General features: G+C 38.7%; 3 protein-coding genes across 3 annotated transcripts; all 3 read right to left on the bottom strand.

The window, feature by feature from the left end:
• Window positions 1-1,038: 1,038 nt before the first annotated feature.
• Window positions 1,039-12,282, bottom strand: lrp12 (low density lipoprotein receptor-related protein 12). Its single transcript, XM_038277160.1, is given in 12 exon segments — window positions 1,039-4,065; window positions 4,479-4,611; window positions 4,707-4,909; window positions 6,744-7,010; window positions 7,145-7,366; window positions 7,446-7,595; window positions 8,436-8,683; window positions 8,948-9,041; window positions 9,043-9,151; window positions 10,009-10,144; window positions 10,243-10,299; window positions 11,525-12,282. Coding segments are annotated over 12 exon segments (2,610 nt in total). The 5' UTR covers window positions 11,580-12,282; the 3' UTR covers window positions 1,039-3,129.
• LOC119777997 lies at window positions 12,043-14,179 on the bottom strand. The gene is made up of 3 exons (XM_038277001.1): window positions 14,063-14,179; window positions 13,549-13,907; window positions 12,043-12,241 (listed from the first exon to the last, which is right to left on the bottom strand). The coding sequence occupies exons 1-3, from the start codon at window positions 14,135-14,137 to the stop codon at window positions 12,043-12,045; spliced, it is 633 nt and encodes a 210-aa protein (XP_038132929.1). The 5' UTR covers window positions 14,138-14,179.
• A 2,618-nt stretch (window positions 14,180-16,797) lies between these two features.
• On the bottom strand, window positions 16,798-19,201 carry wdyhv1 (WDYHV motif containing 1). The gene is made up of 6 exons (XM_038277189.1): window positions 19,112-19,201; window positions 18,632-18,731; window positions 17,647-17,697; window positions 17,411-17,559; window positions 17,221-17,345; window positions 16,798-17,125 (listed from the first exon to the last, which is right to left on the bottom strand). The coding sequence occupies exons 1-6, from the start codon at window positions 19,171-19,173 to the stop codon at window positions 16,989-16,991; spliced, it is 624 nt and encodes a 207-aa protein (XP_038133117.1). The 5' UTR covers window positions 19,174-19,201; the 3' UTR covers window positions 16,798-16,988.
• Window positions 19,202-19,334: the final 133 nt, after the last annotated feature.

The following is a 19,334-nucleotide window of genomic DNA, read 5'->3' as shown; positions in this document are numbered from 1 at the left end:
TTCTACAATTTCGTAACAGGGCAATTAGGAGCAGAATGTTAAGGCAAACATATATGTGGTCTATTTTAGAAGAAGACTTCAGCATAAGATGTGAAGTGCTGTGAATATATTCCAAGGTGCCTGGAAAAGATTTGAAATTTCGTTTTCAGTAAAATTAAATATCTCCACTTTACAGCACCAACATTTTGAGGCAAAGAAACTTTAAAAGACAGTATAAAAGGGTAGTTTTTACTGCAGTGTGGCACTGATCTGCCAGCTTCTTCTCTTACTGCTCTAAAATATCTGTTTTCTTGTCTATTAGCTCACTAAAATCCAAACTGATTGTATATAGAGAAATAACCAATTATGTTTCCTCGTTAATACACCAAAGTCTTTTCAGGTAGTAGCATTTTTGTGATTTTTACACAAGGTACATTTGATGTTACTTTTAAGGAAATGTTCAGTCTAAATTATAGAAGTTTAAAAAGGGACCAAAGGAAAGGCATGTCTACTGAAATATCCCTGAAAATAAGTTTCGTATTGTATTCAGTTGAGAAATTTTAAAGTCATACATTGAATAGAAAAACATCGAGGTTCTGATTCACATTCAAAATCGGAGGTCCCCAAACCACCATGGATTCAATATGGCTCCAACAGCTGTACAGGTGTGGCCAATTCTAGAGCAAAACTTGTAAGGCTCACATAATGTAAGGCTTCACCAGCAGAGGGCAGCAGAGTTTAGAACAATGCAGATATGGGGAAAAAAAAAGGAATACACACAAAATTAAAAATTTTAACTTAATATTTTAGTGGTTCCAGATCATGTGTTTAATCCTAAATATACATCTTTAGTTTGTTTTAATTTTGTGAATAAAATGCTGACTTCTGTTTTTACTAAATCTGGAAGCAGTTTAAAAAAAATCCATTTATGAGCAGATCATTTAGACAAAGCCATGAAAAATTAAAGGAAGTCCTGGTTATTGTGGCAACAGAGCGAAGACCGAAGTATATTTGGTAACAAAAATGTGAAGCCAAAAGAGATTAAATCTCTCGAGTCAATTCATTTAATGTGAACCTTTAATCCTTAGTGCAGTTTACCAGGTTTTAGTTTTACAGACACAAAGAAAAACATCAAACAAATTGGATCATGCAAGTCAGAAAAAACTGCTCCACAAAAAACACACAATAATAATAACCATCGTAATATTAAGAATAATAAATATTCACAATCACACTCACACATGGTCAGCTGAGTACCAAAATAGTAACAAGGATCAGAAATACAGATGCTTAAATGGCTTCAGTCTGGGTACAGAGGAGGAGCCACAACTTAAAAAAAAAAATTAAAATTTAGATGTGATTAATGCTGTCCCTCTGCTTTTAACCCAAGTTGTGTTACCTATTTGACTTTTTAGTCTTAATTCTGCTATAGAAACTGTCTGAAGTGACAGAGCAGAAAAAACATCAACTTGAGAGGACCAGATAAGCTAAAACAACAGCATGACAGGTGAACAAAATAAAAGTCCATGACCATGATGAGGATCACATGACCTGGTGATGTCTTCCTGCATCAGCTGCACATGTGCTGCTCTCTGCAGGATCAATGTGACCTAGTACCGGATAAATACACCCATTTAAATAAAGCTTGATAAAATGACATTGTGCTTTATATTTCAAAATACAATAAAACTCAGTCTCAGAAATGTAACAGAAAGTAAACATGTGTAATTGTATCATAAGCTGTGACACTTATGTCCCATATTATTCTCGACCATGATCTTTTGAGCAGGTGTCACTTTCAGTGACTTTACATTCAGCTAAATTCAAAGTCACATCTTAGCGCTACAAGCTAACAGAGTAAAAATCATGGAAATTCTGAACCATTAAAAGGGTTTTTTGGCCACAGGAAAATAAATATTAAGATAAAATCAGCCTGCTAGGAGGCCTCTTTGAGAAACCCCACCAGTCATGTGATCCACATCATTCCCTTTTCCCCCTTAAACAGCCTCAACCGACAGCCTGAAAATTTCAAGGACCTTTGAAACATTATTCTTTAATCGAGTTCCCAGAAATCCCAAAGTTAGGTTGTTCCTTATTAAAAAAAATGATATCCTTGCCTACAGAGTACCATCACTGTCCAGTGATCTCTTTACTTTCGTACCAATAAGCACCCTTTGCTGACGACCATTTAGTCCCTTAGATTCATTTTGTGTCTGTAAACAAAAATAATTGGTACCTATGTGCTTGAAACACAGCGTATCAGTTCAGGTTTTTGCTACAGTTAAATATTTTTCAATTATTGGTATAAATAGAAGAAAAGCCAAAATCTCACCTAGAATTTAAGATATACCGGATCCACGGTGGCATTCCTTATAGCTACAGTTAGTTGCTGTCTGATGTCAAGACCCGGGATTGAAGTACCATCTTCTCATTTCCAAACATGCCTGGGTTTTCTCCATGTACTTCAGCTCCCTCGCAAAGTCAAAAATGTTTTATTTCAGAAAGGTTTTCACCTATTATATATAATGGAGTCTTTTAACAACATTTGCTTGCATCCAGCGGCACTCTCCCGTACCTTGAACAATGGGTATGACGCTAAAAAATGGCAAATGGAAAAAATGACTAGCGCCTCAACGCGTAGGGTTGGCATGGTAAACAAGCAAAGGACCCAAAAAAAACCTTAATTATTTTTTTTTTGGTTGTACCGAAAGGTAACAGTGACATCACAGCAGAGCTGCTGATTGGTAAAGATTTTTCTAACCTTTAATCCAGCTAGCATGCTAACTAACTGTAAAAGAAGTTCGATAAAAGCTCAAGCTGATGTGTAAGCATGTTAGCAAGCTAGCCATTGAAGTGAAAGCCTTGGCTAGTATCTATAGCATTAGCTAGTTGGTTAGAAAAGAAGAGTTAGTTTGTTACTCAGTGTTAGCATGTTAGTCAGGCGTTTAGCAAGTCTGCTAGCTGCAGCTTTGGAGAGAAAGATGTCAGCCCTGAAATTAGCATTATAGCCAGCAGAGGGGTGAGGTTAAGAGATGTATTAGCATGTTGTTTGGATGTTGGTAAGTTGTCTTGTTAGCGGATCAGTTGGTTAATGTATGAAGAGAGGAAAAAACGATGGACAGTTAGCATGTTAGCTGGCAGGTTAGCCTGTTAGCACAGCAGCAGCAGCTCATCATCGCTGCTCTCCGTCTTGCCCGTAGCCTCGAGGCATGCATCGGGGATCTGAGCTGTGTGGACCATCCCACAATGTTCACAAGTACCGTCCCGCCCATTCTTTCCACGATGATGATGATGATGATGGGGGGTGGGCCCCGCAGTGGAGGACGGGTGAGGCTCCAGTAGAGGCTGTCGTATGTCGCTGAGCGATGAGGAAGAGGAGGAGGAGTCAGAGACAGGGATGAGGAGCTCAACATCTTCCTCTTCCTCTCTGCTTGCCCGTCGCATAGTAGCTTCAGCGCCACTTCTTCCCGTTTCCAGCTGGTGCAGTGGGCTGTGATTGGTCCAAGGTTGGTTCTGCTGGTTCTGGTTAGTTCTGGTCAGATTTCTGGCGAGGCGGTGAAGGTTCTGGGCCAGGCGTTGCAGGGCAGTGGATGACGGAGGCTGGGGCTCAGAAACTTCCCTGTGACATTCAGGATCGGAGCCGGATGTCACCACAGTAACAGGACTTGAAGGGGGCGGGGTCTCTCTGGGACGATCACGGTCTTGGTCTCGGCTTGGCGTGGAGGTTACAGATGCAGCCACTGATACAACCGCCTCTACAGCAGAAGCGGGCGGGGTCTTGTGGGGTAGCGGGGCAACAGGCCCGCCCACTGCCCCCACTCCTCGCTCCCGCCCCCTCTCTCCCTCTGTGTCAGTGTCATCAGAGTCAGGAGACAGCAGGTCCGAGCCTGAACTCCCTGTACTTCCAGTGCCAGAACTATCCTCCAGGTCAGCAGATACCAGAGCAAGAGAACCAGAACGACGAGAGCGTGAGAAGGTGAAGAGTCTTCTCCACAGGTTGCGATGACGACCAGAGGAGGGAAGTCTGATGGAGGTGAAGCCCAGCTGGGAACGCACAGCCAGACGCAGGTTTTCCAGGACGGATGCCTATGGAAGAAGACGGTAAGAAAAGACTCAGCAGCTATCTTTGTTTTCCACAGCGTGATGTAGCTCTAAAAAAACGCATGGTTATATTAAAAAAATTACTTTGTTTAACAAATGTTTACAAGTTTATTATTCTACAAATTACCTTATCAAATATTAGGAAATTATTGCTCTATCCTTAAAAACTCTGTTCATAGTATGTTTGAATAAAAACTATTCAACTAAATGCTTCCAATTCTGATGACTTTTAATAATCTTGCGTATCCTTGTTGTCAGATACAGATGTAATCTTATAGACTTTCAAATATTTATGAAAACAGAATGGGTTAGAATTTTTCTAATGAGCTGAATGATGGGGATTATGTTTTAGTTTTGAAATGATCTTTATTCTAAACCATTAGTGTCCGTATGTGTACCTGGTTGCCGGAGCACACTGGAAAATCCTCAACTGGTGGGATCAGACCCTGGGCAATCAGCTGTCCATAAGAAGGCGGGGCCTCCCTCCTCAGCAGCTCTGCCTCCACTCTGGAGAGCTGGGTCTCAAATGACCTGCAACAGATTGTTTTTATTTTTCATTTTCACCAAAGTAACACAGCGGAGAAGATTAAGAAAATGACCCGCTTTGCCCCGTGTAAACCCCTCACCTGCGTTCAAACATGCGCAGCGAGTAGAGTTTGCAGGTACAGCCGAGGGCGATGACCAACAGGAGCCCGCAGATCAGGCTGCCGATGACGGCTGCTGTGATGACTCTGGTGGGAACGATGATGGGACAGCTCTCCTCGTCGCTGCCGTCCCCACAGTCGTCCTGTGCGTCGCAAACCCACGACTCGAACACGCAGCGATTATTCTGAAGAGAAAAATAAAGCTTCTAATATCAAATTTATATTCATTTAGATCATCTTTATGGACAAAATAAAATTGTTTTACAGAACTAGAGGACAAGATCTGGAACAAGGTGTGCCATCTGTCATTTAAACATTAAAATACTGCCTATGTGAAGACTATTATGGTATATTTTTCCTGACCCCTAATCACTTAAAAACTCAGAATTTACCAGAGGTATTATTTGGGTGCTATAAGCTAAAGCAAAAGTGAGCAAGACTAGATAACAGGATAGTGAGCAGAAAGATAACAGGAAGGCTGAACTTATAGAAGAGAAGTTCTTTTTATTGTTTTGAGGCTTTTTAATTTCAGTCTGCTTGCAGCCTTTTGAAAACCCCCAGAGAAACTCACTACCAGTCCTATGCTAAAAAATATAGGCTCTTTTAGCTTCTTTAGGAACTCACTCACTGTTATTTTTGTTTGTAATTTCCTCAATCATAATTGGCTTAAATCAGTAAAATATAACAGTCTTGCATTATAATAAATATTTAATAGGGCCTATATCTTTAAAAATTGACAAATACAGGCTTGTTAACGCCGATACGGTACCGATTATTTTGACATTAGTCTAATGTGATCTAGATGTGATCCCAAAGTGTCTGATAGCAAAAGTTAAACATTATTCTTATTTCTCTGGTTGTTATTTTTTAAACATAATTTAGTAATAAACTTTATTTTAAGCCTTGATAATTAGAAAACTTATAATCCATTCATTACAATAGGGCTGAAAAAATTAATCAGATTAATTGATTATAGAAATAAATGTAGTAATCGATTAAATGTTAAACTGGCATATAGAGACTTTAAAACATTTCTTTAGCTGACAGAGGGACCCATTTAGATCAGTATCTATACCAAAATTAAATAAAAGAAATTTAAACATTTTGCATTTAAGATATAAAAAAAAAACTTGTCTATCAATATGCTCTTTCCAGAAATCCTCAAGTGAAAAAGTTTTAGTTTCCCCTGGTTTAATTTTGCACAAAGTCTTCTTTAAGGAACCATTGGGTATCTGATTATTAATCGATTAATCAAAAGAATAATCAACAGATTTGCAAACTAATGCTTAGTTGCCGTGCAAATAAAAATGTAATAAATGCTCACTCCCTTTTACAGATCCAATTTATATTTTTTTAATCCTGAACAGTATTAGAGATGCAACAGCTGCTTTAAATCCCCAATAATCCATTTGTAAGAAAAACAAAAAAGAACCAGCATATTATTAGATTTCTGACTCTGTTTTTTATTGTATTCTTCAGATCCTAAACCTTCAGAACAAGAAATTTAAGGAAAGTAGTTGGCTAATAATAATTTATTTTGGGACTCAACCTTGCAAATAACTATAGGATTGCATTTAGCAGTTGCATTTATGGATACAGAAATGATTACGATTTAAACTAAATTATTGCTTGTCATGCATAAAGTGGCTGTTATTCAAAAACATAGAAAGCACTGCATATTTCAATGAACCAATTTATGACATGGTTCCAAGAGGACCCTTCTGTTTTGGCTATTAAGAGGCTCACAAACTAACCAGATACAATTATAGATTTAAATAAACTAACTCTTCTAAAGAATAAAATCAATATAAAACTTCTCTATAAAACAACTCTCTATTGGACAAATGTGCCATTTAGTTTTATCATATTAAAGCTGTTTACTTTATAGAGAGATTATATTTATCTGCTCCTTTAACAGATTTATGAAGGAATCCAATCATCTTAACATGTTAAACAACAAACGGGGAAAATGATATCTGTTCAAAGATCTGTCAGTGACTGGAGTTTTTTTTTTTTTACCTTGCAGTGAAAGTTTCCTGGCTGGCAGAAGAAGCAGTTTTTTTCATCTGACCCATTGGGACAGCGGTTCTGATAGTTGCAGCGGTCTGAACGAGGGTAGCAGGCTCCGTTTCTAGAACAGGGGAACTCGTCCTCCTGACAAGAAGAGCAGTTCAGCTCGTCCCGACCGTTTGGACAGTGCCAGTACCCGTCGCAGCGCTGCTGCTCGGTGTAGCATCCCCAGTTTCCCCCACAGGGAACCTCCCAGGGCAAACAGAACCCATCCACCTGAAAAAAACGCACAACAACCAGGTCAAATAGAAATGCAGGGATGTTGGATTTGAAGTAAACCATTTAATCCAAATCTTAGAATATGGAGAATCTTTACAGAAAAGTTCTTGATTCAGACTATAGGAACCGACCTGATAGGTGACGTTGAAACCTCTGGCTGCGTTGATCTTATCAGCATAGAAGTGAACTCTGAGCTGACCCGAGGATGAAACCACGGCGACTGGAGCTCTGGAATCAAAAGCAGTGAACACCCTGAGGAGGCTGCGCGGATTCTCCTCCAGACCGTCGTAAACTTTAACATAATCCCCATAGCCTGTCCCATCCAGTTTAAAGTCTGTAAACCTGAGGATAACCTGCAGAAGGGAGAGACTGTGATGAAGAGAAGTACTTCTTTCCGTTTTCTGTGTTTTAGCTGAGCCAGTCTGAAATTACCTTCCGATGGTCTCCAGTATCAATCAGCCACGTGCAGTTACTTCCTGGAGGGTAAAAATCTGGGTAGTTTGGAGAGCTAAAAGAACCATAGAAGTTCCTGAGCCATTCTCCACAAGTGGGAACGTCACAGTCGATCTCATCACCGAGATCCTGGAAACACAGAAAACAACTAATCAAAAACGTACTGCTTGTGAGCTGCTTGTTAAATGAGCTGAAAATACACACATGACAAGACAGGAAAGAGTCCTGATAAGAAGGGTTTTGTTGGGAAGGAAGATAAATATAAAGATCAGTGCTGTTAGCTTACTGCGCTTGTGCCATTTTCAGTCGTGTTTTTGTGATATTTTGGTTGTATAATTCCGTTATAAACAAAACCTCTGCCAAAAGGAATGGACGTACAAAATCTCTTAGTGAAACAATTTTAACTTAATGAGTAATTTAGTAATAAAGTTTATGCCTTTAGACTTAAACATTGCAACTTATAGTCCATCCATTACACAGGAGGTGACTTGTTTGGAGAGTTCACTATTTATGGCTGCGGTTAATATCTCTGGAAAAGTCCAAAAATTCCACATCATAAAATGGAAATGATAAAAACAAAAATTTATAACAGAAATGTCAGCCTTTTTAAAAGCATTGCCATGTAGAGTACAGAATAAGCACTCAGGAATCTAATTTGGGTAATTTATGGCATTAATGCAGCGTGGTGTGAAAGGCAGTCTCAGAAACAGAAACATCAGAGGTTACAGCAGATTTCAGGTTGTTTGCATGCTTGGGTCTGTTATTTATTTATCAACAATGCTTATTTTCCATTATAGTCTGACTGATTTACACCAATTTAAACATCAATGACAAGAGTTTAAATCCCTGCAACGTTTCCTGAATCTAAATGAAATGATTTCATCTAACAGACTTAAATTATATTAGTAAGATGTTTTATGTTTATTTGTTCTGTCAGTTGTCTGCTTAACATCCAAGCTGGGCCTTTACCTGGCAGTCGATGCTGCCGTCGCAGCGCAGGCTGTGGGGCAGGCAGGTGTAGATCCGGGTGTACCGCGACAGGCAAGGGAACTGGTTCATGTTGCAGGGTTGGAAGGAGAATGGGGAATCCACACACAGCTCTTCGTCCGAATTGTCGCCACACTCATCCATGGAGTTACAGCGCCACCAGTCTGGGATGCATTTTCCATTGGAGCAGTGGAATTGGTCCACATCACAGCTGGCTGCCTCTGCTTTTCCTACAACATTTTAATTCTTTATTAAATACAGCTGAGCAGTAAACCTGAAGCATTTTATCAGAGTGTTTCCCTAACATCTCCATTTAGTCCTTGCTCAGAGGATTAAAATCTAATCCAGAATTACATCACTGCATCCTGCTCTCTGAACAACTGTTATGCAACAAACAGGAGGGCATGCCAGACGCGGCAATCAAAGGATGACAGACACAGAAAGGATGCCTGTTGAAACTACTACTACTGAAGAAATCAACACGCCATCCTCACCGGTGATGTAGGACAGTCTGAAACCTTTCCCTGTCAGGTTTTCGTCAGAGTGGAAGTGGATCCAAACGTGGTCCTGTGATGAGATGTAAGGGGGGTGGCAGGGAGGAGCCACAAACGCGCAGGCCATCCAGGCTTCTGTAGGTGCTGATGGACATCCAGTCTGAGGTGCAGCGATGGGAGCCCTGCAGATCAAAATCTTGGAAACTGCAAAAAGAGCCAGAAAAGAAACACATAAGTAAAGCCGAGACTTCAGTTTCCTTCAAATGTTTTGTTTCTTTTCCTTAAAGAGAATGACTGAAAAAATAAATTTGATTTAGAAAACAAATGTATCAATAGGAGCTTAGTTTTATCTTTCTTATTTGAAATAGGGATCAAATAGACTTATGTTCACTGAGATAAGAAGTCCAGTGAGCCCCTAAACATATTAAAGCCAATCCTCATTACTTATAACAGGAACCTGCGACTTAAAGCTTTTATATTGGCAAACACGGGTAGTTAACAGATTTAGCTTTAGGCTTGAACTAAAACAATCCTGGCTCAGATGGACGGCGAGAATCCAGGAAGTTCCAAAGCCCATCAAGGACTGAGCAGCCGTCCAAGACAAAGGAGCCCACTCAAAAATAATCCTTACAGTTTGTGTACGATCTGAAAACATTCGTGAAAAGTGGAGACAGAATCGGCTCCAAAATATCTAACAAAGCAGGAATAGAATCCTACAAACTGATGACATTGTAGCCTTTATAAAGTGGGAAAAACAATAAAGGAATTTTCACTATTTTTAATAGCAAAAAAAATGCCATGGCTAAGATCTGCAAAGTGGAAAGATATTCAAATAAGGAAATAACCAAAGAAGAACTAAAACCAGTCATGGGGTAAATTAAGCAAGCTAACTATGAGGCAAAAATATTTCAAAACCTGCAGTCCAATGTCTAACCAGAACTCTGCTAGAAGCTGCTTCAGAAGGGAAGGTGCAACTGGAATATTTAACAAACATTAAAAGCTATTTAATGTATAAGAGGGAAAAAAATGTAAAGGTGTGATTACATTTCCTGTTTTTTTACCTAATGGTGATGGAGTCTCCAGGTCGAGCTCTGATGTTCCAGCTGCAGTTCAGCCTGGATGGGTACTGAAAGGGCCAACCCGGGCTTGTGATGACGCCGCTGGACGCCCGCAGGAGCTCCGCCACGTCGCCGCAGGCTGGAGGGAGAGAAAACCGTTTAGTTCTGTTACAGTTTAACGTCAGATACAAATAAATACAAATGGTTAAGATGTCATCTTCGAGACCCTGAACGCACCGTTAGAGAATCCAGACACATAGACGTTGTCGTTCCTTTGAGAAGAAGCGATGCATCCTGGGAAAAATGTAGGTAAACCAATGAGAACATCAAAAGGTACATCAAGTTTATTTTTATCCCAACATACAAACATTACTGTTTTTAAATAAGAGCAATCAGACAGAAATAATTGAACAAAAAAATATGAACAAATCCAATGTTTTCCCCTCTTCCCAAACAGATTGTTTGATGATCAGCATTATGCGGATGATCCGATTCTGTTTTTCCTATGGAGGATTATGGGATGGATTAACTCATTTTACTGGTAAACAGTGGCTGTATACATCCTCATAAAAAAATAAAAAGGGAAGTATAGATGCATGCCATCTAATTTTATCATGAATAAATATTCTTACTGAATCAGGGCTGCATCTATCAACTATTTTAGTTCAAATTTGGAATATAGAAAAAATACTTTTACTATGCATTTTAGATTCATTGCAAAACTTAAAAAAAACATATACAAAACATTAAATAAATACACATACATACATATGTAAAAACAATTTAATCTGTACTTGAAATATTGTAAATATTTGGTATTGATACATATTTATATATGCAGAGTTTAGTCTTAATTACTGCTGTAAAGAGGCTGTTCTTTCAGCAAATGGCATTTTCAGAGTGTGTGTTTGATTATGTTTGGGTACCATATGATTTAAAATTGGTTGACAATTATTTTAATAACATACTATTTAGGATTAGTCAGCCATATTATGAACCTTACTAAAAGGCAAGCCATTATGTTTTAGAAGGGTTAAAACAGTAGCACAAATATAAGGTTTCAGGTAACTAGAAATCAACAATATGTACTTTCAATTCCCTTTTAAATTTCTATTTTGGTTTAGATGTAAAGGTTGGGAAAATAAGCTTGAATGGAAACAGAATATATTGTAAACCCAACATTTTTGCGATTAACTACTACTGCTAAAAAAAAAGAAAAAAGAAATCATATAATTATCCAAAAAAAAAAAAAACCTGCAGTACTTAAAAAAGAAAAAGCTATATGCTGTTAATAGAAAAAAAAACGAATAATGTAATACAAACGTTTATTATGTTAAAACTATAATTTTAGATATGGATATAACTATGTAACTATCTCTATATAGGTGGAAGTGTTTACAGCTAAAATAAAATAAATATATGATCCAGATGTTTCACTTTTTTGTTTTCCATGACTTCAAATTAACATAAAGACTTAATGACTCATCTAATTTCAGAAAGGGTTTTATTCTGGTCTTACCTGACAGAAGGAGCAGGTAGATGATGCTCTGCCTGCAGTCTGAGCTGAGGGCCATGGTAACCCCGGTGTCGGAACCAGCTGCAGGGCTTATTTTTGATCGATCAGATGTGTGTGGTGATACCAAGGTCACTCAAGTGAGCGCTGCATGTCAGCCGATCACAATAAAAACCGTTATGTCCTCTTTATTACATTAAAAATACTCTAATTTCGCAGCTAAACGTGCTAACGGTAACAGCTGACCTGCGCTCGCACCATAAAGCAGTTTGCTGCTGGAAACAAAGACATCTGAGCCCGTTAGCCCCAGCTAGCAGCACTACGATACCGCTAGCTGTTGGCAGAAATAAAAGGCACAAGCTGCACCGTTTCAACAAACAGACACATAGTGAAATTAAATACGGTTACCTAACTGCAGCGACGACACAACAACGGCTTACATAAAACCTGGACACAAATAGACCACCCCCACCAAAAAAGAAAGAAAAGAAAAAAAGCTAACTGACGGTTTCCTGCTAATGAGCCTAACGATTGGGAAACTGGCCCATTAGCAGCCAACTTGCTAACGGAGCTACATGGCCATCCAGCCCGTCCACCGCCACAGCAAGACCTGAACCCCAGAGCGTGTGGGTAAACTCGTATCGACCCAAGTAAACAGAGCCACCGGAGCCAGATATAGACAGAGCTCCCGTAGCTCTGCTTATCGGTCCAACAGCATCCTCACTGTTAGCGAGCAACAACAGACGCAGAGAGAGAGAGTGAAGCTCCGTCAGAGTGACGTCACAAACTTTCTTTATTTGATCTCAGAATTCTGACTTACATCTCAGAATTCTGACTTTATTCTCAGAATTCTGACTTTAATTTCAAAATTCTGAATTTAATCTTAGTATTCTGACTTTAATCTCAGCATTCTGACTTTAATCTCAGAATTCTAAATTTAATCTTAGAATTCTGACTTTTTTCTCGGAATTCTGACTTAAATCTCAGAATTCTGACTTTCTCAGAATTCTGACTTTAATCTCAGAATTTTGGATCTTAATGTAGATGGGCACCATGAAGGGAGAGATGTGGGAGCACTCAGCTTCACTGACAAAGATGTGAGTTGTTTGGGATGGCCAGTAACACATTGGTGGAACATGACGGAATTAGACGACTTGTTACATGGCCGAGGGGTCCCTGGTGATGCTATTTTATTAATGGAAGAGCAGAAGGTGATTACAGTTTTTCTGGATTGTTTACACACATTTCTGAAAACATGCCTCGTATTCTCAGAACTCTACACACAAATCCAACAAACACACACACAATGGGCAAAACCCTTCAATTCTCCTGCAAAATGAAACTTTACATTCAAAACAGTTTTATCTCTTCACAAAAGGCCATTTTGTGTTCAGATGACACACACAAACTATCATATGAACAGACAATTAAAAAAAGCATTTAAACACTGATGTGCTCAGTGTAAAACACCATTCTCCATTCATCATAATGACTTTTTGTTCAGTGTTACACTTACTACAGACATTAAATACATAAGTGCGTTGTAAAATATTTTAGAATATTGTTTTTATACTCAGAACACACAAATATACTGTAACAAACATGTTTTATTTTTCCCACAAAACAATGTACACAGTGTACATCCCAACTGACACAAAGTTGCACATACAGTGCAGAAGATTTTACTGTATACAGTTACAGTAATAATAAAAAAACAAAACAAAATAAACTATGCTGCATCCTCTCTTCTGTTTCGGTCTGGCCACAGCACCTCATCTACATCACAAGCAATGTTTTCCCTGGCCAAGCAGCGGGGGAAATATCGCCTAGCATGGCGAATCCAGCCATGAAAAGCATCAACTGCTATATCTCCACATGCGTCTTCCATAGCTTGGAAAAGGGGTATACGCGTTTCTGAATTTAGGTCGTACACTTTCCATCTCCAGGCAGAAAAAAATTCCTCAATAGGATTGAGGAATGGAGAATATGGAGGGAGATAAACAACTGAAAAGCGTGGGTGGTCAGTGAACCAGTTATGAACCAGAGCAACCCGGTGGAAGCTTACGTTGTCCCAAATGACAACGTACCTGAGCTGCTCTGGGCCGTCTATCTGATCTGGTGGAATGAGTGTGTTGTGTAGGGTGTCCAGGAATGTGATCAGATGGGCAGTGTTGTAGGGGCCAAGGGTAGCATGGTGATGGATGATGCCATGGTCGGTCATCGCTGCACACATTGTGATGTTCCCTCCGCGCTGGCCAGGGACTTCAACAATGGCACGCTGGCCGATTATATTCCTTCCCCTCCTTCGTCTTTTTGTGAGGTTGAATCCAACCTCATCAATGAAGAAGAACTGGTGCTCCACTGCATCCACCTCCAGCTCAAGGACTCTCTGAAACACACATGACAATATCAGAAGTAGACATGGAGCGGTCTCTATTGTGAAGCACAATCATTATGATTACAATATAATAGAAAGAAATATGTATGATTTATACAATGTTGACAGTATGCATCAAAGGTGGGAATGTACTGTATAGGACGTACTTGCACATAGTTATATCGCAATTCTTTGACCCTTTCTGAATTGCGCTCAAATGGCACCCTGTAGACCTGCTTCATCCTCAGTTTATTTCTGTGCAAGACACGGTCCAGCGTTGATAAACTTACCCTATCAATATTTTGAAATATCTAATTGTTTTCTATTATTTTTCTTTGTATTTGCCGTAAGGTAATGGCATTATTTTCAAGAACCATGTTCATGATCTCTGTTTCCTGTTCAGGAGACAGAAGACGGCCCCGTTCACCTCTTGTTGGTAATCTTTCAGTTCTGCAATACAAAGAGTGCAATACTGTAAATACTGTGTAGGAATACATTTCCCAAATACTCGAAACACAATGTCCTACAGAACAGTCCACAGGTAATACTGTACTACTGTACTCATTGAGTACTGTATTGATATGCAGTACTGCAGTTTTGTAGTGAGAGTAGATTTCTTACCTATTCTCATTGCGGAAAGTCCGGATGATGGATGCTACAGTGTACCTGCTCAAATTTGGCTGTACTCTTTGCCCAGCCTCCCTCATTGTTAGGCCATGGTTGACCACATGGTCAACCAAAGTTGCTCGGATCTCATCAGAAATGATTGTCCTTGGCCTTCCTCGTCCTCGTCCTCCCCATCGTCCTCCTCTTACTCTCACTCCTCTGGCTCTGGCTCTGCCTCTGTTTACAACATTGGCCTCCATTGCTCCAAAACAGAAGAGCTCACCTGTTGCCCTTCTATGCTAAAGCTCTGATTGCTGAGTGGAAACATGTGTGTTAGGTGTTTGCCCATGTGAGGAGTCAGTGTGCATAGTAGGGAAATTAACTTTAGAGTTTTGAATAACAGTGTGTTCCTTGTGAAAACAAAAGATTTTCTTCATGACAATTGTGTGTAGAGTTTTGGAAAAAGTGTGTTTTAGAACTGCAATTTGAGTGTAAAGCAGGAATTGTGCTTGTAGTTTAGCAGAATTGGTTCAGGGGGTTGGTGCATGAGTTACATTTTGTGGTCATTGTGTTTCAAGTACCAATATTTGTGTGTAAACAATCGAGAAAAACTGTAAAGCAAGAGAAAAAGAAAAAAAAATACAAATTCTGAGAAATAAATTCAAAATTCTGACTATTTTTTTTTTTATCATATTATATTGAAATAAAATTTACAAATCAGTTAACCTTTTTATTTTTACAAAAAATACAAACAAATACATACAAAAAAATGGGCTTTACGTCTTCATACCCCTTTTCAGACAATTTACATTAATCAATATCGGTTCTCTGGCTGTATATAATGAGAAGTTTGTTTGGTGAAAAATTGTGTTCCTTTTTATGTTCGGGTGATGTAGATTTGATTGGAAATTGGAATTTGGTTTAGTTTGGTGTTAGCCAGTCTCTTTTTGTGTGAATTTGGTTGTTCGTTTGCTTGAAGTATTTTCCTGAAATTGATTTATTTATTATTATTTGTCAAATTTTCAAACTGTATGAAATAAATTCCTTTTCATTCATTCATTCCTTCTTTATTTCTTTCATAAAAACAAAGTTTCTCATTTGCACTTTTCTCATCTTTTCCACATTTTGCTATTTTTTCTCACTGTCTTTAATTTTCCTTTATTTTTCTCTTTTTACATTTTCTTTGTCTTCTCCGTACAATGTCATCTTATTTTTCTAATTTGCTTTGGATTTTTATTTCATATATATTTTTTATTTTAACGGAACATATCTAAAAACCCCACATGCTCTATATCCACAACAATAGCACAGGTGGTGTTTGGTAGTGGGTTTCATTTTTTCTTAACAGCAGCTGAAGCCTTTCTCAGCTGTCCTATTGTTCCTTCAGTGTGAGACCTAACACCCCCACAACCCCCACTAAAACTGGCCATCTGCTGTAAAGCCCCCTTTCCTGCAACCACATGCCACAGTGAAAAGCCATAAGGTCATACAGAACTCTAAATCAACATTAATTTACTAAACCAGTCTGTATTAATAATTGTTTTAATAATTTTTCATGGGTATCAAAGTCACTGCATATTGAGGTTTTAAAATTTTAGTTTATGTTACAATTTTCAGTTGATCCCAGTCTATTAAATGAAACACCAGAGAAAATACCAAAGGGAGCAGATGTATCCTGAGTTATGAAGAAATACTCTTGCCCCAGAGAAAGCTGCTAAATGTTCAAGCTAATTTAAATAAAGACTTCAGTAAAAAACACAAAGTTGTAAACTAAGAGCTGTAACAATCACCTCTACCAAGATGGTTTTAAAAGTAAGTCTAGAAATTCGAGTTTAAAACCATCTTCTTATTCTTCTCTTTTTTGCCGTTTGCTGGTCGGAGTTCAAAGTTTGCTTACAAGTTTGAAGACGTTTCGCTTCCCATCCAGGAAGCTTTTTCAATTCAAAATGTCAGAAATAGCATTGAGTTTGAGGCTTTAAAGAGTAGAGAGTGGAAAACATGCAAATTGAACCGGATGAACGGGTCTGCCCATTAGGAATCTGCAGTTGTTTGGGATCTTTGTTAGCCTGCAATACCCGATACTGGTCTATGTCTCTGAAAGATGGTTTATTAGGAGAGAAAAAAAGCTTCCTGGATGGGAAGTGAAACATCTTCAAACTTGGAAACAAAGTCCAGTGGATTTTTTTTTTTTTTTACTTTTTGGAATATGTTTAAATTAGAACAACAAATCACCTGGTTGGGCCATCCACCCCTGGCCCCTCATCTTGATAACGTCAGGCTTATTAATGACAACAAGTTCAAGGACAACAATCAAACTTTTTATTGCTCAGTACATGAGGTGAAAATCTTAGAGATCCACATTTTTAAGCTCTGACATCGTTAAAAGGGACTGAAGGATCTCTGCAGATGGTCAGAACCAGGAGCAAAATTCATCATAACCAACATAAAACATCTAAAAAAAAACAAACATAAAGATGCTGAGGAAGATCAGGATAAATATGAAGAAACTGGTGCTGTGGAGGCATTTCCTGTGTATGTGCGCAGGAACTGATCCAGACTGTAGACGGTACCCCAGCCCACAGAAGGGTCCATGCTGATGAAATCATCCAGATTCATCTGATTTTCTGAGGAGGAGATGTACCACAACACAACAAAATCACATGAAGTCTGACTTGGATACATCATCAGACACAGCTAACACCAAAGGGAGACGTGCTACCTGCAGTCTGTATGGGCGGGTATGGAGGTGGAGGCATCTTCCAGGTTCCATCAGGGTTCCTCATGTGAGATCGATCAGACGCAAAGTTCAACAGGAAGCTGTTGGCAGGAAAGACACGCAGCTTCCTGTCAAAGACACATGCAGACATTACTGTGTTGTCATCAGTATTGTTACCTTCTGCAGGGTTTACCTGTGGTATTCCGGTCTGATGTGGCGGTCCGAGCGGAAGGCCATGGCTCCATAAAGGCCTAGGCTGCAGGGAAACGACAGCTCTGAGTCCAGATCATAAACCAGAGAGTCTGACTGAGGACGCACCTGTAGCAGAACCACGTGGTAGTCCTGATAAAAACAGCCGCACAGTTAATGATGTCACAGAAAAGCAGTAGGAAAATCAGATTCAGGGATACTAGTGTAAGAAATACAGACCCAGAAGACAGGGTGGTCACCATGTCCGGATTTCTGTTTCCATAGAGGGATCTGGAGAACAAAGAACACCTTTAGAATAAAATAATCAGTTCTTTTGAACTCAAGCTTCAAACAAACCAGGGTCACATGTATGTATTATACATATTATTAATATGATTGAATTGAGTTAAAGAAACGTGATGCATTTTCTAAATACCGTACCTCACCATATTCTCCAGAAACTAAGGCTGCTTAAATAAAGTCATCATAAAAGCTTTGACATGTTTTATGGAGATGATTGAAAAAGTATTGACACCCTCACCCCTACTTTAAAGAAGGACCAGGATATAAAGTCTTAGTCAGAGCTCTAATAATAGAGACCTCTTTAATTTATCATCTGGACATGAAAGAGTGCAAATATCTTAAACCCTGCAATGAGATTGCCATATACTTAAGGTTACAGGTCAGACAAGATGAGTATTAACCAAGGCTCATGGTAACTAGCTTTGGTAAAAAAAAATACACGGAAGACAGAAGTTGTGCAATTTACAAATCTGGACGATCAGGAAGTGGTAGTTGAACAAAAACCATAAAGCGACATGTTGTTTTTTGTTTTTTTACGCCGTGCGGCGAACAACATGTGGAAAAGGATTCTGTGTTTAGATTAGAGAAAAAACTTTTTGGCCAACATGAAAAATTGTTTTTAAGGAGTTTACGGCCTCGCCCACAATTACTTAAATTATATAATTGTATTAGGTCATCAAATCAATTTAGTTTAGACAGTCGAATAACCTGCCTGTAGTGTCTTTAAATGTCCAGCAAGTGTCAGTATTCTGCGAGACAGTATCAATGCAGGATCAATACAGTGTCGAAACGCTTCAAGATGCCTCATTAACTCATCACTAATGTTCATTAGTCCCTTAAATAACCGGCTTATAATGAATCTATTTCATTTATTTATAAACTCAATAATCCATTAGCTTTATATTGGTCTCCAGACTCTCACCACTCGTTTGTCATTGGAGATGAAGACCACAAAGAGCTGTTCCAGTGGAGCCGTTTTCTCCGTTCTAAAAAAATCACACAGCTTCCAAACATTTTCTTCACTGCAAATAAAAAAATAAAAAAAAAAAACAGAGAAGGGGCCCAAATGAAAAGGGATTTCAAGGACAACAATTTAAACAGTTTTAATTAAACCTTTAAAATGAAACCAACACATTGAGGAAGTTGTACAAGATGGCAAAATTAATCACTATGAAGAGAGCTGGTTTCAAATGCTGCTATGCATTCAAATAATGATATTGTTATAGAGCTGAATTATGGACCGAAGTTTGATTTATTGGTATTTATTTAAAGCTCCCACTTGTTTTTTTTTGTAATGATTAATTAATGTAGCAAACCGTCGCAGATGATCATCACCATGCAGCACAATAACCTTTTAGAAGAACACTGCCTGAATCAAAATTGTTGTTATAATCATATTTACCAGTAACAGCTGGTATAAACACAATTTTCGCGGCTAGGTGTGATTCTGTCCACTGCCGTCATGATCTGGTGTCACACCAGAATGGTTCCGGCGGAAGTACACTAGGAATTTTCAACTTAAAAGCCCCTAATGTAAGTAGTCATAATAATAGCATTATTAAAATGTGTTAAAATGTATTTTTTTCATTTGTGTATATCATAAAATTAAAATAGTTAGAGATTAT

Source organism: Cyprinodon tularosa, unplaced genomic scaffold (assembly GCF_016077235.1).
Source record: "Cyprinodon tularosa strain WSP-4 unplaced genomic scaffold, ASM1607723v1 ctg13, whole genome shotgun sequence".
Classification (NCBI taxonomy): domain Eukaryota; kingdom Metazoa; phylum Chordata; class Actinopteri; order Cyprinodontiformes; family Cyprinodontidae; genus Cyprinodon; species Cyprinodon tularosa.
The sequence above is the reverse complement of the archived record's forward strand: the minus strand, read 5'-3'. Positions and strand labels throughout refer to the sequence as shown.